Raw genomic sequence first — 26,398 nt, forward strand, 5'->3', positions numbered from 1 at the left:
GCACACACAGTGGGTCCTCTTGCTGCAAGGACAAGCAGCAAAGAGAGAAAAAGGAGAGTACAGATAACTGAGATCTCAGTAAATAGCAGCATTCTGGCCCCAAAATACCCAATCTCCCCATCCATCTGGATCCCCTCAGCTTTGGGAGAGCTTAGAGGAGCTGGATGAACAAAACACTTCAACTGAAAGTCCTCTCATGTGGTACAAACACCATTTTTCAGTCCTGGCTGTGGATCTTCCTTTCACCTCCTGCCCCTCTGTGGGCCTGAGTGCACTAGGAAGCAGCTGCTCCCATTTCTGTATGCATCCAGGGAGAGCCTGCCTCCTGCCTCTTGTTTTTAAAGGCTGTGCCAGCTCCAGGGATGAGTTTCAGTCATCCCTCTTTGGTTTCTATCTGGCAGATATCCCATGACTGTGCTCAGAACAGAAATGCTGCAGAACTTCTGGTAAGTGCTTTCAAACCAGAAGAAAAACTCACACATAAACCCCAGAACCAAAGCAGACAGTGCCACCCTGCTCAAATGAAAAGTCCTCTGTATTTTCTGGTCTAAAATCTTCCCTGCACACATACCTGCAATATTTACTACACAACCTATGCCAGCCTGCTGCAAGGTTGAATCTGAGGCTTATTAAAACAGAACTCTGTGTATAAGAACATCAGACATGCTCATCAAGCATGTGGGAGTTTTATCTGTGTAGGAATATAGGACTGGAAAAACACATAAGACACTGATTCCAGTCCCTTTCTACCACAGGCAACTCCACTGAATTCCAAACTGAATGAGCCCCATCTGAAACCAGCAGAGTTTTTGCTTTCAGTCCTTGATTTCAAAAACTTGCACATTCCTTACTTGTTTTGCAAGGCTTTGGGAGGCTGAAAAAGATACCCTGCAAGGCAATTCTCCAGTCATGGGGGACAGGCAGGGCACACAACACATCTCATGTCCTGACTCTCCCCCTTCTGTGCTCACAGATGCTGAGAACACTCCTGAGGTTTAAGGAAGATCTGAGCAAGCCCACACTGCCAAGCAAACCCAGGGAAGGCAGACTAAATTTAAAATCCCAGGCTTTAATTAAACATCATCAAATTTCAAATGAGAAATCATGCTGTTCTGTAATTCCAGGTTACGTTAAATGGCCTGAGACAAGCCCAGATTGGAAGCCAGCACTGCACAGTAATTACTCTTCCAGAAATATGGTTTGCCTACCCACCCTATTTAGCTTCGATTCTGCTTTCCAAAGACAGAAAGGCACTTTTCCATGCTGGAAATTTACAGCCTTCTTCCTTTGCAAATGTCATTGTTATTTTCCCCCCCTTAAAAATCTTGTCTCTTCTTACAGGCAAGTTTTTCAGCAATATATTTAACTTGATATGCTCCAGGGACAACTTTCTGTAGCCCAGATTTTCCCCTACACACTGTGGGGTGGCTGAGGAGTGACCTTACAGCCCTGTAGAGCTTGAAAAGCCATCCAAAAAAGACACTCATAATGCAAGAGACAAACAGGACATCCCAGGCACATCAGAACTAATGGAGTCTGATTCCTTTAAGTGAACAGCACTGTGGCTGTGAAAATGCTTCTCAGACTTCAGAGAATCCACAGAAGAGTAAAGCCTGATGAAAGCTCAGCATTATGCACCATCTCCTTCTCCATCAGTGCATTATTACCCAGCAGAGAACCCACATGGAGTGAAGACTTAACTGAGGGTAAAACTTCCTGGTGCCTTCTCAGACTTGAGCTCCAGCTTTGTGATTTTTCCCAGCTGAGGATTTTGCATCTCCCCTCCTCTCTGATGTTTGGTGTCAAACAAGTCATGAAGCCCACCCAGCCTTCTCTCCCCAAGTCCTATCTGTTTTCCTCTCTGATAGCTGAATATCTGCCTTTGGGAAGCTTAAAGGACCCTAATATTTTACAGTTACTGTGGCTCTGTCAAATCAGGGTCAAATCTGAAGCCAACAGCTTCAGATGTCATGGTCATAGTTCAAATCTATCCAAAACTGCACCCACATATATCCTCTCTTTTTAAACATGAGACCTCTGTTTGCAAAGCAACTTATTGAGTGAAATGCAGCCTCAGGGAAAATTCCCTGTGAATTCAGCAGAGCCAGGATTTCACCCAATAACCAACCCCTCTCCATTTCATAATGAATTCACTCTCCTTTCCTGCTCTGTGCCTTTTCCTTTCTGATCTCTGCATTGTCGCTAGAGCAACTGCAGATTTTTTTCAGGGCAAAACCTCCTCCTATGCTGAGGCTAATAAGGAGTAATTTCACTCAAGTCAGTGGAGCTACCCTGGAGTAAATTTGGCAGTGAGAAGAGGAGAATCAGTTCCCTCTCCTTGTATTACCGAGAAACACGGTAAACAGTGCGGGCTTTTCATGCCTTGCCAAGAAGTGCCTGTCCTGGAGTTTACTGCAATGCAAGTGAAACAGACCCCTGAAGAACACAAAAAAAAAAAAAAGATTGTTTCATCTGGAGCTCCATGAAAGAGGGAATTCTTCGCTTAAGGAGCCACATTAAGCCTGACTCCACTCTTGCTTGGTATCATTGTAAAACAGGGGGGAAAAGCATTGGAAACCAGGGAGCTTGCCTGGGTGCAAAATCAATGCAAGAGAAAACCCAGTGCCCAGGGCCAACAGGGAAAAAAGGAGGTTAGTCTGCTATCCCCACCCACATGGAAAGACAAGTGCATCTTTGTCCGTGATTAATCACTTTATAAGGCAAAGGATACTGTTGGAGTTTCTGTTTCTGGTTCATGGAGTTGCTGTGGGCTATGATTTTCCCAAGGCCAGCAATCCAGTGGTTGGCATCATCCTCTGAACTCGCAATGAGGTCCAGGTTTTTCCGCTGGTCTTTGAAGATGATGGAAAAGCAGCGATACTCTGGGACATCCTTGGCGTATTTTTCCATACCTTCTGTTTTATGGCCTGACCTCACATCCCGGATATCTTCAATGGAGACTGTGGAAAGAAAGCAGAGCCTGCTGTCAGCAGGGGTTCAGTCAGCCTTATCTCTACTTGGTGAGGGATATTAAAAAATTACACTTTCTCCTTTTCCTGAAGCCTCTGGAGGGTTCCCTTCCCTTTCCCCACTTCCCCAAGCTTTGGTACTGAAGAAAACTCAACTCAAAAGGACCAGAAAGAGCAAGAAATCTTAAAAAGAAAACCTCTATCTCTATGTTCTTTCTTTAATAAAGAAACAGAATATGCCATAGGTACTGTGATGTCCTGTTCACGAGACACAAATCACGGCCATGAGTTTGGTTCCAAGTCCTTGGAGCATCCCTGACTTGAGCACCCCTTTACTCATTCCCCCTGAGAATGGGGAGAGTGGAGCTGTGCCTCCCTGTGAACATCACCCCACAGGAAAATCCTAAAAGCACTGAATGGTTTGGGTTGGGAGGGACCTTAAAGATCATCCAGTTCCAAACCCTTGAAATGGACAGGGACACGTTCCACTAGATCAGGTTGCTCCAAGCCCCATCCAGCTGGCCCTGAACAATTCCAGGGATGAGAAGTCCACAGTCTCTCTGGGCAAAATAAGAGGTGACTTCAAGAAGAGGAGGGTAAGGAACAAAACTGTCCTTCTTTAGGCTGCAAAAATAGTGAGAAGGTAAAATTTAAGATCTCATCTGTTCCTCTCAGTCACGGTAGTGCAAATTAAGGAGGCAAAGACCAAAGCTTCAGAGCAGTCTGGTGTCACCCATACTCCATCCTAAACCCTGTCAAGGGTAGAATTTATTCTCCTTGCTGTAAGAAATCAAAGCACTGTTTTCAAGCTCATCCTTCCCCACTTACATCTCTGCTCTTCAGCTGGTGGAAATGAACCCTGAAGTTGCTCCAAGTTTGCAAAATGCACACACAGGGCAATCCAGAAAGAGCAGTGCATGAAGAAACTTTTATTAAACAAATACAAGGAACAGAGACAACCCTAAAATGCTCTTGAGAGCAACCAGTGCCCTCAAACTGGGCTGAAATCAGGCGAGCTCCCAGCAGCATCCACAGCCTCTTTTTGTCTTTCATGGGTCACTTCATACATCTACAAAACACTGGCGCAGGTTTCCCTGAGTTGTGGGTGCCCCATCCCTGGAAGTGTTCAAGGCCCTGTTAGATGGGGCTTGGAGCAACCTGGTCTGGAGCTTTGTTAAAACACAGTGCATGAGTACAAAATACCCCCAAAGTTTAGCTGAATAGGAGAAACTTGCCTTTAAACATCCATTTCACCCTTAAAATGCTCAGTCCATTCAAAGTCAACACTGTAGGAAGACCCAACTCAGTACCACCTGCACGTTTTTTGCATGGCTGCCTTGGGATTATCCAAAATTCATCAAATGCTCATTAGAGGTTTGAAAACTTTCCTTGTTTTCCCAGAGCAGTAATGATAATGTTCAGCTGCTGGGAAAAAAAAAAAAAAACTGCAACAAACCATCCAAAATTTCAGTCTTCAAAAATCAGTGACTTTCCAAAAGCAACACTTAACATTTGCTTCAAGCTCTCACCAGATGCTGGGGTGGTCAAACACCTTCCACAGCACTTTGCTGGTTTGGTTCCTATACAAGAACACACCATGAGGAGCTCCCTGGAGCTGGCCAAGCTTTTCCCTGACAATTATGAGCTGTTATCTCTGTGTGGTCTTCGATTATCACTTCCTAAAAGCCAAGAGTTGATCAGATGAGGGGAGGGGAGGAAAAGGTTAGGTTGGGATGGGCTGCTGTGGAATTATGTTATCTGGCCAATTCACCTTTGAGTGAAAGTTTATGAGTTTGAGTACTAAAACCAGCTTGAAAACAAAAAAGGGCTGAAATTCCCCCACAGCTGGGCCTTCCTGATGATCTTGCCCTTTAACCAGGACATTAATCAAATTACAGTGGTTGTGCCCAAGGTGGAACTTCACCTTTAATGTAAAGCATCTTATTATGTTTGGTCAGATTCAGTTCAATCAAGAAGTCTAAAGTTTATTTAGGTTTCTTTTAGAACCAGTGGGAAATAAAGCAGCTTTTGGAACAGAGCTGTTCTGTCCTAGTCAAACAAAATATTTCAGGGTAAGATAAGTTATACCCTTAATCCATGGCTACAGTGGACCCTTGACCAGAAAGAGAGCGCAAGCTGGGCATCTCATATGCAGACTGTCCTTAAGTATGGAATTCTCCTCCTCTCCAGATCTCTTCTGCTTATGGCAGTGAAGTGGAAGGACCATCCTGTTATTCCTCTTCACCTGCCAGCTGCTCACCACTGCTTGGCTCACAAGAGTTATTGTCCTGCAGAATGGCTCCTTAGTCTGCTTGTGCAATCAATCCTTAAACTTCGGGTTGGCAATGGCCTCGTGTTTCCAAGACCAGAAAATCTGATGTTAAATATTGGAAATTTAGAATGGATTCTTTGGAAACCATTACGTGGCTGCATGAATCCACTGGAAAAGAGAGCTGTGTGGGAGGAAAAAAAGATTGAAAACCTGTGTCTGGAAGGGCTGCCTTGATCTTTTCAGGGTGTGCTGAGAAGAGGATGATGGAGATAAAAGAGCTCCTCAATACAGAAAGGGTCCAAGGAAGGCTGAAGAGCATGACTGGTGTCTATTGTAGTCACACAAGAGAGAAGGAGAGAAACTATCACCACAGGAACTGTTAAAATGTGGGGTAAGGAAGGACACTTTTTATAGCTTTCCATAGCTTGGTTGTGTGTACTGTTTTCATCTAACAATAAAAAAAATGAAGCCAAAGGACTCAGCCCAAGCCATCTGCTAAAGTTATCTCTTTTCTGGAAAATCTTAACCCAGCATGAGTACTTTATCAGCTGCTCCCAGGCAGCGAGTGTACTCTATTAGGAGTCCCAAAATGTGTGTTCAGCTGAGCTATCTGCAAGGAGAAATCAAAAATAACTGGGGCACAGAGAAGTTTCACAGCAGAGGAACACTCACAGCAAACAGCCATCAATCACAGCTCCCTGCAGCCTCCCTGTTCCTTCCCCATCACGCCACAGCGGGGAGATAACCACAAGCTGAAGGGAATCTGGAAAGTTTGCATCTACTTCTGAGTGTTTGCGTCTGCTGAAGAGGTGGTTTGTAGAGAGCCCAAAACATGACGTGCAGCACAAGGAAGCCTGTGTTCCTCCTGACCTCCAGACACCGACTCACACAGGTTACAGCCTGGTCAGCCTTCCTGGCTGCTCTGGACGCTGCTCAGACAGCCAAAGGCTCCCCACTGACATGGACATACAGCAGCCTTCCCTGGAGCCAGTGGAATTCCTCCTGTCTGAACTACTCTCAGAGAGATGTTGAGAACTTTCTTTCTAGCCCTCTTTTCAGTTTTCATCACTGGCTCCTGCTCTTGTGATTCTCCCTTGCTGATTTTCAGCCCAGCACCCTTCTCCTCTTTTACCCCTGGCATCGGCAGGCAGGGATGACTCAGGCCCTCAGGATTCTTTTGACAGCCCATGGTATTTTCAAGCAACCAACATGTAAATTTTGGGTATCTCTCTTGATTTGTATTGCTCTCTTAATAGCTTTCAAGGAGCTTGGTGTTACATTTGCAAACTCAGCTCCTCATGCAGAAGGAACAACTCTTAAAGGAAGTCAGCTGGGTGATCTTTAAGATCCCTTCCAACCCAAGCAATTCTATGACTCTGGTGTAGAAGAGCCAGAAGGATGAGCCTGACAACATTCCTAATGATGAAAGCACTTGTCAGAGAGGAGTCCTGGCCTCTCCATCTCTTCTCTCATCATTGCTCCACAATTGAAATGTCCAGACTATACTGGGAGCATGAGCAGTAAACTCTGCTAATCCTAAGGAAAGAGGGAAAGGAGGAACAAAGGCAGACAACAATCCCTGTGTCTTCCTCCTGCTTGACAGGCAGCCTTTGAGATGAGACATTTTGTCAAGAGTATTTATCAAGAGAGAAAGTAAGAAACTGAACCTGCACCTCCTGCAAACTACTGAGCATGTGAAGGACAAGGACTGGCAGGTGTTTCTCTTTTCTTGTGCCTTTGCTGATGAAGTGGGAGAGGAGGGTCACTCTATGAGCACTGCCAAAACAGCCTTCCTTGATTTAGTCCAAGAAGAACTCCTCAGATCCCTTCCTTACCCCACCCTCTGTCAGTAACAGGCGGTCTGTGCAGTGTGGCACTCAGTCACACTGAATTACTCCATCCCACTCTAATTGGCTCAGTAAGTCACTTCTGTTTACTGTCAAGAAATGCAGATGAGAAACGTGCTCAGCCATACAGAGCCCGCACACCATCCTGCACATCTGCAGAGAGGCCAGACCCTCACCAGCTGCACCTCGGCTCCTCATCTTGTGAGGAGCAGATGAAAGCTGCTACCTGACCCCAGGACCATCCTGCAGAGACACTACACGGATTTCACAACACGCCGAGCGTGCCCCGTGTGCTGCTCCTCACTTTGGTTTCACCCCGTTCAGCTGATTTCAGTTTCACCAGGGGTGGCTGATGCTAATGGCCAAACGCAGCTGGCCAGCTGGAGTTTGGGATCAGGGAGGGATCAAAGGGATCAGGACCTTTGTAAGCAGCGGGAGCTGGAGCACTGTCAGCCCCCCAGGCTGGGAATACCAAAGGCTATCCATCACCCTCATCCCTTCAACACAATGGCTCACGGGTGGGTTCAGCATGAGCCCCGTGCCCTCCCAGCCCTGCCTGCATTGCTCTTTCATCTCCCTGTGTGTGAATTATGGCAGGTCCCAGCCGCTGATTCCTCATCCATTCCCTTCTCCCCCTCCACCGACACGCTCAGCAGGTTGTTCTGACTCAAGATCTGCTGCACAGCAGTCTGCCCTCACTGCTGGCATGTGTTTACCAGCTGACAACAATTGCACATGCAATTTTACAGGTTGTTTGGAAATATCCTTTCATGTTAGGTCTTTACCCAGTCTTTCAGTCTACCCATCATGGCTTGGGGCACTGAAGCAAAGAGAATGATCTCTATTTACATTCCTTCCACACAACCAGGGACCTGCAAACTATTTTGGCGGCCAGTTCCTACTTCCCCTGCCATCACAGCACCGCTAAATTTGGATCTGAGCCTCTCAACACTTCTGCCTTTGCATTTAACATATGCTATGGAGAATAAGGTCAATATTTGTCAGCGCGCTGCCTGGGATGAAAACCGTCCCGGCAACGCCCGCGGTGGCCTGATTCAAAACTCAATCGAAGAAACAGGCAGCTCTGCATCTGAAATGACGTGTTTGATGGCTTCAGTGATTTTGATAAAAACTGATGAGACCCACAGACAGACAGTTTTGTTTTCACAGCTGACGGCCGCCTTGCATAACGCATTCGCATCAGCAAATATTTTTCCAGGGATAAATACATGTCTGACCACGAAAGCAATGATTCCTCAAGAGACTGCAGAAGGAAGCTGTTGGTGCAGCCAGCTACCTGCTGTGTGGCACACAGGTTGCTGAGAGTTTCTGTTGACTTTAGACACTTATCAGGAACAATTTCAAGCTTTCGCTTCGTGACTCCAGCAAACACAAAGCAATATTACATCCTTCCTGTTCTTCTGCAAGTGAGTTCAGGACGTTAATTCAATGGAGACAATAATTTATTCTTCTACAAAAGTGGTATGATATGTTCACTCCATGGTATTTTAAGAATATTCGTAAGTTTCACAGCAAGCCAAAAGCAAATGAAGAAGTTTTCTCCTGAACACTGGTACTAGGCTATAAACATAAACCAAGCAAAAAATACCCTGTAACTGTGCCAGAAATCAGAGGAACAGAAGCAAATTCTGTACATTTTTAATTGGGAGAATAACTAATCATCAGATCAAGACTAATTTCATGACTTTAAGTAATAATACAGGCATCACTTGCAACACTCAGTAGTGCAACTGAGTTTAGCTCACCTCCAAAAACTGATTATTTTAATCAAAAAAACAGAAAAAGAAAAAAATCTAACAATAGAAGTTCTTACGTAAAGCTTTTGGCCAGAAATGGAATTATTTCAGCTACAACTCCTGACGTTCTCTCCTGACTTCACTGCTCGTGACTCAACGACGCAGCCCCAGTGAATCATCCCTGGTTCAGTGCGTGAAGCTTTTCATGGCTCTCATGGAAAACATCACCTCCCTGAGCCTCCAGGAGAGACACAGTGCAGGAGGTACCAAAGCACCATCTCTGGGGCCCCACTGTAGCACCCCTAAACTTAATTGACCCATTCAGCCTTTTCCTTCTGCCTTTGAATACCCTGTTTCTCCACCAGCTGCTCAAAAGGATGATTCACTGGAAAGTTTTCAACCATTCCCACAAATCCCCAAGTTGAGAGAGTTTTTAAAGGGATTGAGTCTGGCTTAAGTGAGCTCACACTATGGATTACAGCTGGTTTAAGAAAATACTTCCAAAAATCAATTTCACTGAAAGCAGCAAATGCCTTTTTGCTCTTTTTTTTTTTTTTTTTCACCTACATGAGATCTGATATTTGACCACAGCTGAACGAGACAGCGCTACTGACAGGCTGCTGCTCTGCCCCCTTTGGCTCTCCTCCCTCACACCACAGTGATGCTCAGCTGTGAATTGCCTCAGAATGAACTGTTTTCCAGCTCCCTCACACAAACCTTTTCTTTACCCCAAAACTGTTAATCCAGCCACTTTAACTCTGGTTCTGGAGGCCAGGGAGAAAGCACTGCAAAAGCCTCATGGGCCAAAGAAGCATCCAACCTCCCATGGCCCTACTCATCAGTTAGGATAACGAGAGCAGCAGTGTGTTGGTGGATCTGGTTGTAGCTCAGCCACAGGAAGGAGCAGCCTGTGGTGCAAAATGGATTTTTAAAGGTGCTTTTGAGCAGCCCTTGGTGCCCAGCACTCCTGTTTTTCTGCTGGAGGCAACCCGAGAGTACACACAGGGCAGAACATGCTTGCTGGAAAACTGGCTTAAGATGCTTCAAGGGCTTTGAGGGGGTGGAAAAAAAAATTGCCCTAGGGCCTAAATGGAATATACTGAAAAATAAGGAATTATTGACAATAAGGAAAAAATGGATTATTCTACCAGATTAGAAACCATTTTGGAAGGACAGCTTATCCCCAAAGCTGTGTTTGGGTAATGCAGCTATGAAGACAGCATCTAATTTAAATTCATAGTTGTTTAAAATTAAAACAACAGAGGAAGGTACTGCTTATAGCCCATGTATCTGATCCAGGCAACATCTGTTCCTGTCACAACCCTGGTAAGTGAGGTTTTTTGAACTTCAAACATCTGAGATTCTCCTGTCTAACCTTGGCAGTCCCCAGTTTTATCTATTGGACTCCATCACACAATGGTTTACAAATAGATTTTCCACATGGCCATAGGAATACCAACAGGAATAACAAGAAACTATCCAAACAAAAACATGACCCTTAGACTATCAGACTTCCCTCCTGTGAGGTGGATCCATGGCTGTCAGCAATGCTGCAGATGAGATTAGAGGCCTGCTGCTAAACCTCCCAGTTTCCATTCTGCTCATCCTTTTTTCCATCCTGAAAAGGGAGTTTATCTGCAGCCTTAGAAAGGCTTTGTCCTGGAGAGCAAAGTCAGTGTTTGTTAGCAAGGAAGGGTGACCCTCTGCAGAGACTCACCCTGAAGTCCCTGATTTTGGGTCTCAAATCACGACCCTGCACTCCTCCTCTGCTGTGACAGCCCTCACACTGGACCAAGTGAGAAGGCAGACGTGGTGATAGAGCCTGCCAGAGGCCACAACACGAGCCAGGGCTGATCCACTCTGTACCTGGACCCAGAGCAGCCTGGTGAAGTTAAAGAGCTCCAGAATGAAACTCAAACACAACAATCACTCAGAAAACTCATGAATGGAAGGTATCAGAGGATCAGTAAAAGAGAAAGGCAAGGAGAAACGTGACCAGAAGTTTGAGGGAAGTGATTTTGTCCCTCTCCTCTGCTCTCATGATACAGCACCTGCAGTACTGCAGCTCCAGGGCCTCCAAGGATGTGAATCTGCTGGAGCAAGCCCAGAGGAGACCAAGAAGCTGCTTCAAGGGCTAAGCCCTCTGCTCTGGGGACAGGCTGGGAGAGCTGGGGGTGTTCAACCTGAAGAGAAGCTCCAGGGAGACATAAGAGCTCCTCCCAGTACCTTCAGGGGGCTTCAAGCGATCTGGAGAAGGACTTTAGTCAAAGGGCCTGGAGTGATGGGACAAAGGGGAATGGCTTCACGCCAGAAGGCAGGTTTAGACTAGCCAGAAGGCGGTGACTCCTTACAGTGAGGGTGGTGAGGCCCTGCCACGGGCTGCCCACAGAAGCTGTGGCTGCCCCATCCCTGGAAATGCTCAAGTCCCTCCCAACCCAAACCATTCTATGATTTTATGAAAATGAACCTCTTCGATGTTATGGCTTAGGACTTTGTAGGAGTCAGTCCTCATCTCTCTCGTTGACTTCCAGGCTCAGATGTGTCCAGAGCACCTGCAGAGCACCTCAGATGTGTCCAGCAACCTGCAGAGGGTTGCAGGTGTCCCTCCAACCCTCCCAAGAGCTTGGCACCACAAGTACAGGCTCACATCCTGCCAGGAGCACATGGGACACAGCCTGGCCAGCTCCCACAGCCAGATGGGTGCAAAAGCCAGTCTGGCCAGGGCCTGGCCTAGCTTGCCATCACAGAGCTGCAAGGACAAGCTCTGCCTCTACTGACTTGTCTCCATTGCTGCTATCCTGATGACAAAAAAAACCAAATAAATCTTTCCCTGGGAGAGGTGTGCCTGCACAGGGTGTGAAGGAGCAGGCACGTGCTGTGAGCCAGCAGGTAGCATTACTCCATCTCCACATGTCACTGAGGACACTGCCAGGGCACAGCAGGTTCTCCTGCCCACAGTGGCACTGCCTGCCTCCAGCAGTGTGGCAATGCTGGCTGTGCCCAGTTACCAGCGAGTCTCAGGAGTGCTGTAAATCCACACCCACGCACTCCCAGCCTGTGCTCAGAGCCCAGCTCAAAGGATTTATCTCACTCTTCTTTATAAAATGGTCCCAGTTGCAGCCCTTCTCCACACCAGGTCCACAGCCATGGATCCACCAGGGCTTCTCCAGGCAAACATCAGGGTACCTGGAGCCACAGCAGAAGGATCCTTCCCATTTACTTCCAAGGACTAGGTGGGGTCAGGACTGTTGCTGTAGGTAGACCCCATAATGTGGAAACTGCTGGCTCAGAGCACAGGAAAGGGAGCTTTGAAAGTCATTCTTCTCAACTCACACCCTTATTTGATTTAGAGCGAGATACATTAGCCAGATAAATTATATAGAGAAAGATATTATGTGGGAAAGGACTTTGGTTTTATATGGGACAGAGCTCAGCAGAGCAGGCATTCCCCTGGAGCAAACATTCCCTGAGAACTTTCTGTTTGCTGTTGTTATGATGGGTTATTGCCCTGGGAGACCTGAAGAACCCAGCTGAGCTCAGGACCCTGCCAGGCTGGACATCCAAACACCCAGGAGGGGACAGCCTCCAGCCCAAAGCCTCAGGGCAGGTCTCACTGCAGCCTTCCCCTTTTATAAAAAAGGAGCCACAGGGACTTTTTACAAGGGCAAATAGTGATGGACAAAGGGGAACAGTTTTAAACTAAAAAAGGAGAGATTTAGATGAGATGTTAGAATGAAATTCTTTACTCAGAGTATGACAAGACACTGGCACAGGTTGCTCAAGGAAACTGTGGATGCCCCATTCCTGGAAGTGTCCATGGCCAGGCTGGGTGGGGCTTGGAGCAACCTGATCCAGGTGTCCTTGCCCATGGCAGGGAGTTGGAACTCCCTGATCCATGATCTTTAATGTCCCTTTCAACCCAAATCTTTGTGATTCTAGGATTCAAAGCCTTTTACAGTCAGTTAGAGGGAAGAGAAAGAAAATGTGTGGAGAAGGATGCACAGAGATTAAACGAGGTGCCCAAGATCATGTGAGAAAACTCTGGTCATCAGGGTTACAAACCAAACATATTTTACTCTGCTACTTTACTCCTCCTTCTGGAAATCTTATCACATCTTGTGGGAGGAAGGGAGGTAATTTGAAGAACCCACCCTTCATTTAGTTAATTGTGATCATTACCAAAAAAACCTGTGTAATTAACACATTTCAACATGCCATAAACCATCTTCCATGTTACTAATTTATCTCCTGGATTTACAAGACCAAAATGATTAGTGAAATAAGAGAGAAAAAAAGTCAGAAAACATGGAGAAATGTGTCAGAAAAATATGGAAGGAGAAGAAAAAAATATATATAAACAGACACACCCTGCCTGATTCCATTTTGACTGCACAATTGGGTTCAGTTGGGGTCCCAATTACAGTGCCAAGCTGGGTCCTGCTGGAACAGAATGGTTTTTCCTGTGCCATATAATGGTGATTGTAGTATCTGGACTTTTTACAATGGGGCAGATCCTGGGTTTCCAAGATAAGGATGAGAATAGGCTGTCCTTCCCAGAGACATCTCCTGTTAGCCCTTGGATTTCCACATCTCTGCAGTTCCCTTGTGAGGCTGAAATGCCACTTTTCCCTGGGGCTGCAGGCAGGAAAGGTGGAACAGCCACATGCCACACCACAAGTGTTCATACCATGTCTCACACCGAGCATTCGGGCTCGGACACCTGAGTGAGCTGAACAATTTGGGGAGGAAACGAGCCAGGCAGGGCTGCTGAGACCAGCACAGCCCACCCCACAACCACCTGAGGCAGCAGCTCATGAGCTTGGGCAATGTGACCATTCCTGACACCACAGATTCCTCGTGGCTGTCCCGGAGGTGACAGCATCACTCAGTGTGTGTGTCACAGGAGGGATGAAGAACCTGCTCTCATTGCTCCAAACCCTCCATGATGGTCCTGGTTCACCCCAGGCACCTCTGACAAAGCAAAATTTACTCACAGATCTGTGACTCTGGGGATCTCAGCACCTTCTTTGACTCCTGCCATATGGTTTTGCAGTCCTCCTGGAGCTTATAGAACCGCTCCTTTCTCCAGGAGCTTGACTTCACTTTTAGCAGCTGGCTGCCTTTCAGGAGGAACTTCAGGTCCTTGTCATCTTTGAGGCCTGTGGAGAAACAGAAGTGGTAATGTTTTAAGAGACAGCTCAAGAAATGATGCTCAAAGAGTTTTCCCTTCCACAGGGGCAGCCAGGTCTGGGGAGCAGAGCAGAGAGACCCAGAAATCCTCCACGCTGCTTTATGGTCACAAAAGAGGCTGAAGCCTTGTGTGCTTCTCAGATTGAGTCTGAATACTTTGTGTTATAACTCTCAGGTGTTTTACAAACATAAAATACCTCCTTCCCAGCAAATACTGTTAGGATGCAAAAACTACAACAAAACCAACAACAGAGAAGTAAAAGCAGAGAAAGGAAAATTGCATAACTTGAATCTGGAATGCTGTCAGGAACTTTCAAGTTATTTCAAATCTCTTCTGCAACAAAATTTCCTTTGTGGAAACAGGAATACACAAAGATATCTCTCATCCTCCTCTGGCAAACAGTGCCTTCCTATCCACGTGAGAATTCTGCAGATCAGATGAAGCTTAGGAGAAAGAAGTTTGGTGACAGGCAGCAACAGATCACCAAGCAGTAAGGAGCAGCCACGATCTCCTCATTGCTCAACTATCCAAAGGGTCTTTGTCTTTCTTACACTACAAGGCCAGTGTAATGTCAAGTAATAACAACCAAACCTTCTGGTTGTGGGAACTTCAGATTTCACAACTTAGCCTAGATTCAGGAATGCATTTAAGACATCTAGAGAGGAAACAAGCACCTGCTGAGACTCTGAAAACAGATTTGGCATTCTGCATGGTTTTGAGTGTCTCGGCAGTGCATGACTTCCACATGCCTAAATACCTTGGAGAATCTGTCCCTCAAACCAACCATTAATTACACATCTGAAGCATGCAGAACTGAGAAGGGAGAGAGCATGAAACACAACAAACATATCCTGGGCTTTCTGTAATAGGCACCTCGCAGCTCTGTGACACTGCATGAAAGGCTGGTTCAGAGCTGGTGAAGCAGCATTTAAGTCTGCAGTGCTGACCATGCACTGGTAGCCACTTGGCCACCTGCAGCCACCTGACACTCAACTCCAGGGAAATTCCTCAGTATTATACAAACATAATGTGGAGTCTCACAAGTAACATTTTTTCACTGCAGTGTCCCCTGTGACATTGGGTTGGTTCTTCTCTGGGAGACTCAGCTGCTTTTAAGCAAGGCAAGACAATAAACTACCAGGCATCACTTCAGGCCTGCTTGAAAAACAAAACCCTGAGATCCAAGTGGCCAAATTCCCAGTTTCCTGACATTTCATACAGGAAACTGAAGAGCCAGGTGCTGCAAAGCACCAGTGTGAGCCATGGTGGCAGCAGCAAAAACCAGCACTGTGAGTTAGTAACTGGGATGCACTGGCCTAAAGAGAGCATTTTAGGCTGCCAAAGCCTGAGATTTCCATCAGAGATAAATATTAGGGGTGTCCAGTCTCCACTCTGTGAGCAGCTCACACCATTTACTGGTTTTACAGAGCTCAAGGAGCATGCCCAGAGCTGAGCCAGGCTGAAACATCCAGACTTGAAAGCATTAGAGCAGAAGCTGGAGATCCTGCAAAGGTGGCTTTGGCTTCTCTCTTTCCTCAAAGTTAAAAGAGGTATCTCATTCATTGTCTTCCCTGCGACAGCACTGCTTGGCTCCCCAGCTCATGAGTGGTCTGGAGGTTCCTAAGAGGGGAATTTGAATGCTTCCCCCACAGAAAGCTTCAGAAAAAAAATTAATGGAGAGAAGAAAAAAAGCTGTCTCCTGCAAAGCACAGAAGGGTGACAAGTTGAGGCCAGCTATGGGACCTGGGACAGCATTCCCAGGGGTCGATGAGAGGCCAGATCATCTGGAGGAAGGACACACACCAACACAGTTTCACAGGTTCTTGGTCTCCTGAGATGGCTTTTTCTCTAAGGCAAAGGTCCTCCAAGTGCACAGACTGCAGCCTCACTAACATCCCTGGGGCTCCCCTCAAGGTTCCTGGAGAGGAAATCAACTTCTCCCTTCTCCCTATTCACCCACATTTCTAACCTGGCTCCCAGCTCGATTCTTTCTTTTTCTTCAGATCCCAACCACTCAAGTAATCATTACAGGACTAGGAGGAGGACAAGTCATCCTGGGGTGACATGACAAGGAGAGCAGGAAACCCATCAAATCCTTTGGATGCTGATGTTTGTGAGCATGGAATGAGAAATCATTTAACCAGGGCATGTTTTGTTCCACAGACCCTATGTGCAACAGCTGTAACGTTTCCTGCTACCAGGACATCCCAAAGAGCTGCACCAATGTAATAAATCTGGATGGGCACAGGTGGTGGCCAAGGGCACATTCGTCTCCTCCAGGCTTGAACCACAGAGTTCAGACACAAGCTGGAGCTCAGAGCCCTTCATCCTGTTCACCAGCACAGCCCAGTCAGTGTAACAGCATGGTCAAAACTCCCCTTCTTCTTCATCCCCAGTGCTTCAGGCTCTGCCTCCTATGCCCAACCAAGCACTGGCACAGACTCTTTTCTTGGGTGAGTCACTTCTGTGTTCCTACCTGCTTTTTGTTAGGTCCTAGTGCAGCATAAGACACTCTGATCTGCTGACACAGGAACCACAAACACACCCCTGATGTGTCAGTGGGACATTACTCTCAGCTGGTTATTTGAACTGCTTTCCAGAAAAAAAACTCACCTTTTCCCAGCAGGAACCTGAAGATTTCTTCCTAACAACCCCATGGAGAATCATGGAATGGTTTGGGTTGGAAGGAAGCTCACAGGTCATCCCATTCCACCCCCCTGCCATGGGCAGGGACACTTCCACTAGACAAGACTGCTCAAAAGCCTGAAGCTGAGGAGGTTTGTGGTCCAGAGCTCCATCTGACCACGATGAAAACACACATCTAAGAAACAAGAGTCATTGTACACCAACATCATGTAAAAGTTAAAAAATGCTGTGGAGCAGGACAAGGACATTGACTCCCAACTCTGTAACAACATTTAGCATGAGAAGCACAATCACTGCACTGAAACAGATGTGTAAATCCTGCCTGAAGCATGTGGCAAGACTGTGTCTTGCTTAGCATCCTCTGTAAAATAAGAAATACACACTTAGCATGCAAAATTCCAGAGTGCCTTTCGAGGGTCAGGACCCCCCTACTTGCAAAACATCAATCACACACTTCCTGAACAGAATATATTCAGCACACAGTGATGTTCAGAGCGAAAATCATATTTGGCCAAGGTAGGAGTGCCTTGAGCACATACAACACCACAATAACCATCGTGTTAATACACTGCACTAGGAAGCTTCAGACACTGAGACATCAGAAATGTTAACCTTTGGCTTATCTAGCTCAGGTGTACAGCAAGCAGGAAGCCAAATAAAACAATAGCTGTCACGGTAGGAGTGGGGCTTTGAGTTCACTGAGGAGCTAGTTAGGATGGCAGTGATATTCTGTATTGTTGCACTGTTCTCACAAATCTGCTGATCTGATAGAACTCAATTACAGTCGCTATAAAACAAGTCTCCTCCCACCCACTCTTCCCCTCTCACCTGCTAATAGACCAGGTTAGCTGGTCTAAACCAGCTAACTCAGGTTAGCTGGTTTAAAAGGGCAGAAAGCCCTTCTGGTAAAATCTAAAGAACTCGGGTGAGTAAATGGCTATTTCCCACTTCCAACCACCCTGTGTGTCCCACTCGCATCCACTGGGGCTGTGCCTCCAGAGAGCAGGAACCAGCAATGAGTTCATAGCCAGGCACACAAGTTATGAAACTCCCCGGGTTTCCTCTTTCATCAGCAGCCTCTGCCTGGTTCCCCGGGCTCTCACAGCAACAGGCAACACCACCGAGCAGGGCTAAAACTGGGCAGGAGAAGGGCACTGCCCCCCGCAAACACCCTCAGTCAGAGGCAGTTCAGAAAGCCCAGCAAGAGATTTGGGAACCGAGCCTTTGCCCACATTTTTTGATGCCTCTAACGAAGCTGTTCACACATCTGGCGTGTGGTTACAGGCAAACGAAAGCAAAGGAAACCTTGGGAATTTAAAAATAACCCTGGAGCTTAGGGTGGAGCGCTGCCTCTGCGCTGGGAAAAGAGAAAGGAAGCGGCTGCCGGGTCTGCCCAAGCTGTCCCTTACCCAGCCTGATGCCATTCAGCGCGGCCACTCTACGGCTCTGCTCCAGCAGCATGTTCTCCTGGGACACGGTGCGCTTGGGCTGCCTCCGGATGCACTGCATGATCCAGTGTGGGGCTCGGGGAGAGGCGGCGGCCGGCGGGAGGGCTGGGGGGCCGTGCCACCCCTGCAGGGATCCCTGCTCATCCAGGAGCTCCGGCGGTGTCACACGGGGCTCCAAGGAGCGAGCGCGGGCAGCGGGACAGCGGGAGCACAGCAAGGCAGGGGAGGGCAGAGTCCGGCTGGGGGTGGGACCGTGGCAAGTCTCTCCTCCTGCTTCACACGCTGGACGCAAAATTAAGCCGAGGAGCCTGCCGGCAGCTGCCCAGGTAGAAGGAACAAGTTTTCCACCAGTCGTACGCCAGTGGGATTTTACGCATCGTTTCCAGAGGCTGGAGGAGTCGCAGATATTGTTTGTGGCTCCTAATCACTGCCTTGGGCTTGTCAGCTTGTCCTGCCCACGAGCGCCTGGATCCGAGCGAGCCTGGCTCCACCCTTTCTCTTCTGTGCACAGCTGCTCGGCGCTGTTCCCAGTGACAGGCACTGAACACGGTGCCTAGAACACCTCCTAGCCAGGGCAGATGTGACCCAAAAGATGCTCGGAAGCCGAGTTTTAATTCTCTTCCTTTTCCACCGACGGAAGAGTATTTTCCTAAGGGTGCGGAGAGTGCCTTCTCTGCCACCGATTTCCTGTGTGACTCGGTGAGTCACTGACCCCACGTTTCTGCATAGCTTTGGGTTTATTCTTGTAATTCAGATTTACCCTGCACTCTGGTATAGGAATAAGCCTCCTCGGGGATTTAACAAGTTACTGATTACATAGAATCACGGAATAATTCAGGTTGGAATGAACCTCTGGGGCTCTCTTGTTCAACCACCCAAAGTGAAGAGTCACCTTCAAAGGCAGATCTGGTTGCTTGCAGCCTTGTCCAGGTGAGTTTGGATATCTTTAGGGACAGAGACTCCAAAGCCAATTCAGAAACCCATACAAGAGCTCAGATGTTCTCAGAAGAATTTCTATGTTATGACCAGTATAAATTTCCTTTGCTGAAATTCACAGCCATTCCCCATTGTCCTGGCAATGGCTGGGACTAAATCCATTCTTCCCTAGCCATGACCTTTTCTGAAGGGAAAACAGCAGCTATACACACACCTTGTCACAGACTTTTTTTTTTTCCTATTTTGTCATTCCCTTTGCAAGCTACTGCTGTAAGGGTGAAGGTCCTGCAGGGACAGGGGTGGATGTCCCTTACTGCAAAATCAGCACATACCCAAGAAACTTAGTATCAAACCACACTGTTTTAGCCACTGTTTTCAACCTAAATGAAGGCTCTCCATCACCAGCCCCTGATCATAATTAATACAGGTTTTATGAACATTATCTCTGTTTCTGGTGTCTGTCAATCCAGACATCTTCCCCTTCTTTCTCAGCAGTTTGAAGGAAGCCCTTCCAGCCCTCACAGGGCAGCACAGAGCACTGGGTTGTTTGACCAGCACAAGGACAGGGTCAGAGTCATTAATCACTGCCATAAACCACAGGTGAGAAACTCTCTGGGGACAAGACAGAGCCGTTGCATGGCCTTGAACAGCAGTACATCTAATAACTCTGTATTTATACACAGCCATTGCAGATCACAGACAGCGAAGGAGAATAAAGGCAGCTTCTGGATGGGACGTTGCTGAACGTGTTAGCCAGACTGTCAGTGTGTTTGGGAAACACCTCCAGCCCTTCTGGGCCCCCTGCACAGACAGAGGCTGGATGTCAGAGCTATAATCTTCACAGCACTCTTCTGGGAGCTTTGTTTTTGCCCTGGCAGGGAGGCGAGCACCATGATGTAATGGCTGGATGATATTTATTAGCTATCAGTCTCTGAGCACTTCCCATATTTCACATTGTGCTTGAGAGGACTGATCTAATTAAAGGAGTGGGGAAGTCTCCTGTAATTGCCTTAGCAAAACAATTTACTTCTACACACCAGCTCGCCTGTCCAGCAGCAACCAGCATCCCATAGGGATTGATCTGGGAACACACAGAGCCCCTGTGCTTCACTTTCTCATTAATTCCTAATAGCAGTGCCAGTGACAGCTCTGCTCAAAGCTTTCCATGCCCTTGGAGAACATTTTACTGTACTTAGCCCTGAAGTTTGCTCACACACTAAGCACAGGGTCAGTATTCCATCAGTTTAGACACCTCTCCACAACAGCAATGTGCAAGTTCTGCTGTTGAGAGGGCTTCAGAGATGTAAAGCAGTTCAAAACAGTTTGTTTTTAAAATGAAGATTAAAGAGATAAATTGGGACAGAAATTCCCTCCTTTAGGAAATGACTGAACTGGATTTATTGTGGTCTTGAGGTCATTTAATGACAATGTCACAACTCACAGAAGCAGCCTGATGGGTAAGTGTGACATGGGTACTGATGTTACACTCCTGCATGGGAGGAAGTGATTCCTGCAAATGGCTCGTTGAAAAATTCTTCAAGCCTTATTCACTGCAGGTAACTGCACCTCAGTGGGTCGTGCAATTTTACCCATGTGACAAATCCCAATTAAATAAATGGCCCTGGTCACATGAGTGAAGTTATCCACATCCCTGTGCCCAGGATTGGGGCTGTGCTCATCACCCTATCGATTCCAGCTGGATTACTCACAGAGCAAATGGAAGTCGATGGGAACAAGGATGGCAGAACATGGTCCCAAAGTTAGCAAAGTGCTTGAATATCCAGGAAACAGGCACTTGCAGATGGAGTGGCTGCAGTGGCTGGTAGGAAATGGGCTATGTGAGAACACTACAATCCACAGGCTGCTCTTCAGATGATTTTCCAAAATTAATTAATCTCCATCACATCCTCTTACAAGGGAGCTAAGGAAGCACTATTACCACTTCACACTGGGAGAAGCAGGTTGGCTTTTGAGTTCTTTATTAGGCCTGCACTTGTTCTCCCACCACCATCATATTTAGGCAACACCAAAAGTGGTACAACCCAAATTGTGATCACAGTCTCTTTAGAGCACATTGACAGAAATAACAAGACAAAACTCAGCTGCTGATTTGCCCAGACTTGTGATAATTCAGCAGCAGAATAAAAATACCTGTGCTGGTGAAGACCTCACCACTTCCCATCACATCATGCACATGATGCAAATTAGAACTAGTAATGCCTATGGGAACTACGTATCAAATAATAAATGTCACGTTCAGGAGAGATTTTCACCCTAAAGAAGCCAAAGGTTGTGCCTTGCCCTGTATTTGTTACCAAGAAGAAAAAAAAACAGGTCTATTTTACATGATGCCATTCTTATTACTAAAGAATGTGACAGAAAGGTGCCTTCCATATCTGCAGGGTCCCACCTGCCCTGTCCTTCCCTCTGGAGTCCATGCCCTGCCATATTCCACCTGCAGAAACCCTCTTTCCTCCTTCTCTGCTACCTCCAGGACACCACTCACTGCTCTCAGCTTATTCTCCCCAGTGACACCTCACATCCTCTGAGAACCAAGCCTTGCTGTTGGCACAGCTTCTCAACTCCAGCAGAAAATGCCTGTGGATCCTCTGCACCAGCACTTTCCCTCTTGCTCCCTGTTCTGAAGTGGGGATCAGGGAGTGGGTGCTGAGTCCAGATTCATGGGCGCATCCCTGGCCAAGGATGCTGCTGCTTGTTCCCAGTGGGTGCCTCTCCAGAGCATGTGGTATGTACCAAGTTCCACCTTGTGGTCACACCGAGAACGGGCTTCTCCAGCGGCAAACCTTACATTGGCTTTTCTGGCCCTGTCCCTCTCCTGAATGCCTGAGAGGTCCTGCTGAGCTGGGGCAGAAACCATATACATTAAAATTCATATAGGAGGAGTTCTCCCACGTCTTGTGTTGTGTTGTCCTCCAGATCACTGCCCAAAGCCTCCCTCTGCTGCCCACTGGCCAGGAGCTGTGTGATGGGATCAGCACTGCCCAGCATTTCTCAGCCCCACTCTCTCTCTGGATGTCTCACCTTGTCTGAACGGTCTCTGGCAGGAGAATGGTCCCTCCTCCAGCCCTGACAAGTCCATGCAGCCCGTCTTTCCCCAAAACAGGCTGGTTATATCCACAGTGCCCACTGGGAAGGGCTGCAAGCCCATCACCCAGACCATGCCATCTGCCAGCTTGCTGTGGATCAAAACCAGGCTGGAGAATGTGCTGGAAATTAAACAGTGCAGAGCCCTGGCCCTGCTTGGTGTAAACGAAGCCAGGCTGCCTGCTCAGATATTTCACAGACAGACAAATCATGACTTTTATTTGTGAAAACCTTCATACATCTTCCTGCCAGTCCAGGTCCCTCCCAGTGAACTTGGATCCGTGCAGGGAACAGGCTGTGACCCATCAAAAGCTACTGCCCTGAGCTCTTGATGAAATCCAGGTAAAACAAAACACTCAGCTAAAGTTCATTGTGCTTGGGAACCAAAAACCAGACTGAAGGTTTGGTTTGCTGCTTCCACTGGTCCCTTCATCACAGTGCACGCAGAGATCTGGCTGCAAAGAAAGTGTAAAAAAAAATACTGGCTTGCAATAAATTACAGCTTTTCCAGTAGCTGGTGTGGAAATAAAGTAATTGAAAAGAAGGATATCAACTTGATGGATAAGATCAGGATCAGCAGCCAGGAGCATTTGAACAGCTCAAGTGCCCAACTCCCAAGTCATGTTTCTGGGAACATGCTGATGAAGATGTTCTCTTCATAAACCCAAAGTCAGTTGTAGGTGGGTCCCAGCATCATTTTTTAAAGGCCACTTAACTGCTTTTCTCAGTATTTTTTTCAGGAGCTAAAATTTCTTTAATAGACAAAATGCAGGTCATTATCAACATTCTGTAGCAGGGCAAAATTTGTGCAATAATTAAATTGCACAACTGAATTATGCAAAACTAGGGATTTTTTTTTCCCTAAAGGATTTATCTGGAATTTCTGTAGCTCTAGCCAAAACCAGCCATTGAGACTTGTGTGGTACCTCAATACAGGGCTTTAAAAGATACCATGTGAGGTAAAGCCTGAGGTGTGAGAATTTCCCCACACACAGTGTTTAGGCTGGCTCATTTAAGGTGTGGAAGTATTTCAGTTTAGAAGAAACTGTGTCAAAATCTTCTCTGCCTGCACAAAGGAAAAAAGAAACCTCTATGTCTAACCAAGGTCTGCAGCCTTCTGGTCTGGTGACTTGGCTGAGTGAGGACTGAGAATTCCACCCACGGGAAGCACCTCAGAGACACATGGCTGAGGGTCAGTCTGCAGCATTTAATTATCTACAGTGCCAACAAGGGGCCAGGAGAAGACAGGACACAATCCTAAAAGCCTAACATTTCTTAGAGATACTGGCACTGACCCAGCTGAATCCCACCCTGCGTGATCACCAAGTGTTTATCTGCAGCTTTCCTTCCAAAATACCTTTTTAAATTGATGTCCCTATACAGGAACATCAATTTTGCTCCCACATCATTGTCACCTTTGGCTCCCAGCACTGCCTATCCAGGCAGCTGAGTTTCCATTCCTACAGAAACCATCTCTTCCCCACACACCTCTCCCTGTTGCTTTTCCCTGTAGTTGGCTGAATCCTTTCATCTCTGCTACCTGCAGCACTTTTCCAAGTGACTGCATTTCCCTCTTCTTTCTTTCTCACTTCCCCATTAAAATCTGGTTTTCCTCAAGCATCCTCTGGCCCTGTCTTGGCTACTTTTGGGCATGATGGGGCTTTACACACTGGCAACAATCTCAGAACCAACTGTGGGCTTTAGTTTTACTAAAAGACATTGCTCAGATGGAAAATTTAGCAGCTTTTGTATCAAAATAAAAATGACCCAAAGTGAATTTTACTTGTCCTGTCTGAGAAAGGGAAGTGTTGACTGTTTAATGTAATGGGATGTGTCAGTATCCCAAATTCCCCTGGACTATGGGGAACTATGGCTCACAAAACTCCCACACCAAAACTGGTGGATAGAGCACAGCCTGCATCAAAGGTGTGTGCTGGGAGCATTTTGTTGCTAGGAAGGGAGATCAAAGTCACCAACTGCTCCAGAGCAGATCCCAGCTGATCCCAAGCCGCATTACCTCCCAGCCTGAAGTGCACAAGGAGCCTCCTCAGTGCTCCCAGCTCACAAGGGCAGGTGGAGATGATTCATTTGGAAATTTCAATATAGATGTTAATTTTGAGGACTTGCTGGCAGAGGAAACAAGGAAATGGCCTGTCTTGTAGGATTTTACAAGCTGATTCTCCCCTTGGGCTGTGGCAGAGGGCATTCCCCTCACAATGTACACAGTGTCTTGGGTGAAAAGTCAGTGTATAAGAATAAGGCATAGTACAAATTAGCTATTCTACAATCTGTGAGCACAAGGGCTCCCAGTTCAGAAACAAACCAACTTCACCAGGCAAGAGAAAGAGTATTAATAGCCCACATTAATCCTGATGTGGTAAATACAGCTGTTGTTCTATGTATTTTGGGGGGGGGGCGGGGGAAGAGAGAACCTGAAAGAAAGAACCTGAGTTTCAACATAGAGCCAGGGACAAAGCATATCCACAACTCACAGTATCAGAATTTTCTGACAAACTACATAGCAAAGCCTGATCCTGCTAAGAATTCCACATGTGAACAACTCCTCTTGTCTAAGTAGTCTGGCATTTGGAGTGACCTTGGCATTTGTGTGTATGTGTGTTATGTGTCAAGGAATTTCAGTAAATACTTTTTAAAATTCTTGGCTCATTCAACATTTGTGTATTTTTCTGCTTCAGACAAAATAGTAGATTACCAGCCACTGAATTCTTCTTGGTTCCTAAACCCAGAGGACTAAATAATATTCACTGAAAAATAACCCACAGGCCAAAATGGGAAATGTTTTAACAGTTCCAGATGTGTTTCTTAGCTTTCTTTCCCCAGTGGCTGTATAATGAATGAGATACCTACAAAAAGTATAACATTAACCTCTGGTTCACCCTCCTGTCATATTTCTACCATCTGGGAAAATCAGAGTGAAGATTTCATCAGCCTGGGGGAATCTTTTCACATTTCTGCTGGTAACACTAAAATGATTATGTTCATGGGTAATCACTTATTGCTCTATCAGTTTATTTTTGTTTATAGCTTAACTGTAGTAAGAAAGCACCCATCTCATGAAATAAAAGATATACTGGAGGCTTTTCCCATTTCTTGGGGATCAAAATATTCCATTTCAACCTGTAGCTGTCACAGCCCTGAGTTGTTTCTGCTCCTCAGAGTAAGTAAAATACAATGAAGTGGTAACAAAGCAATACATAAAGTCCAATGGGGGAATAAGGGGGGATATTTTATTATTCTATCAGACAAGCCTCCAGGCTTGGCACCGATGGAACTAATCTTAAATCTCACTTGCTGCAAGGGCAGAGAGAACGTCTTTTTTTAGAAACATTACTTATTTTGTACTTAATATTTACAGTGTCTCGGGGACAGCCCCTGAGCCCAGGTGTTTATCCAAGCTCTGCTGGCTCCACCAGAGCCCACAGAGTTTATTCAGCAGAGCACCCATCCCACTCTCAGTTTCCCATAAAGGGGAGGAGATCTGGATCCACTTTTCTGAACTTGCAGATGTTTCCCCAGCCAAGGCACCCTTCCTACCAACACATATTACCAGAGAAAAATCTGTCCTCTCTCTCTCTCTGCAACAGCGCTGAAATGCCCCATTACATCCAAAAGCGAGAGAACGGGGAAGTGGAGAAGGGAGGAGAAGAGAGGAGGAAAAATAAAGCTCTTGGGCAAGATAAGAGAGCTGAAACACAGGAACACTTCCCCGGACTTACTGTTGCAGGCGAGGAATGTGCCATTGGATGCCATGGCTGCAGCAGGAGCCGCCAGCGGCAGCAGCAGCAGCAGCAGCGGCAGGGCTCTGGCGAGCAGCTGTGCCCAGAAGTTAGCGCCGCTGCGGGGCGGCGGCCAGAGCCGCCAGGCTCCCCCTGCTCCTTGCTGCAGCGCTCCCCGCCCGCAGCTCCCTCGGCAGGGGCTGCTCCGTGCCCTTGGCTGCAGCTGCGTCCTCGCTGGGACTCCTCATTTATCTCTCCGGCACCCGCACGCCGCTGCCTGCCCAGCGCAGCGACCGCGGCCAAGCGCCGCTCCGGCTCTGGCTCCTCCCTGCTCGGATTTGGCGTCTTCGCCGCTGGCCCGGCCTCCTCCTGCCCCTGGAGCTTCCCAGCGATGCTTCTTTTCCTGTGGCTGCCACATTTTCGTGCTCTGAATCCATCCTCGGTGGTCCGCAAATCAAGGAATGGGTTTTAAGCAGATGCCACAGGTCAG

General features: G+C 47.0%; 1 protein-coding gene across 2 annotated transcripts in view; it reads right to left on the reverse strand.

The window, feature by feature from the left end:
- The window catches only part of PLCD1 (phospholipase C delta 1), a 51,542-nt gene extending 25,365 nt beyond the window's left edge, over positions 1-26,177 (reverse strand). The window contains exons 1-3 of one of the 2 annotated variants that reach the window (XM_053993979.1): positions 25,909-26,177; positions 13,840-14,004; positions 2,732-2,960 (exon numbers count right to left, since the gene is read on the reverse strand). In XM_053993979.1, the coding sequence (XP_053849954.1) occupies positions 2,732-2,960; positions 13,840-14,004; positions 25,909-25,942 (428 nt within the window). In that variant the 5' untranslated portion in view covers positions 25,943-26,177. Of the gene's footprint in view, positions 1-2,731; positions 2,961-13,839; positions 14,005-18,091; positions 18,282-25,908 lie in introns of those variants that run through there. The other variant, XM_053993970.1, reaches the window with a different exon arrangement.
- Positions 26,178-26,398: the final 221 nt, after the last annotated feature.

This window comes from Vidua macroura, chromosome 1, assembly GCF_024509145.1.
Source record: "Vidua macroura isolate BioBank_ID:100142 chromosome 1, ASM2450914v1, whole genome shotgun sequence".
Lineage (NCBI taxonomy): Eukaryota > Metazoa > Chordata > Aves > Passeriformes > Viduidae > Vidua > Vidua macroura.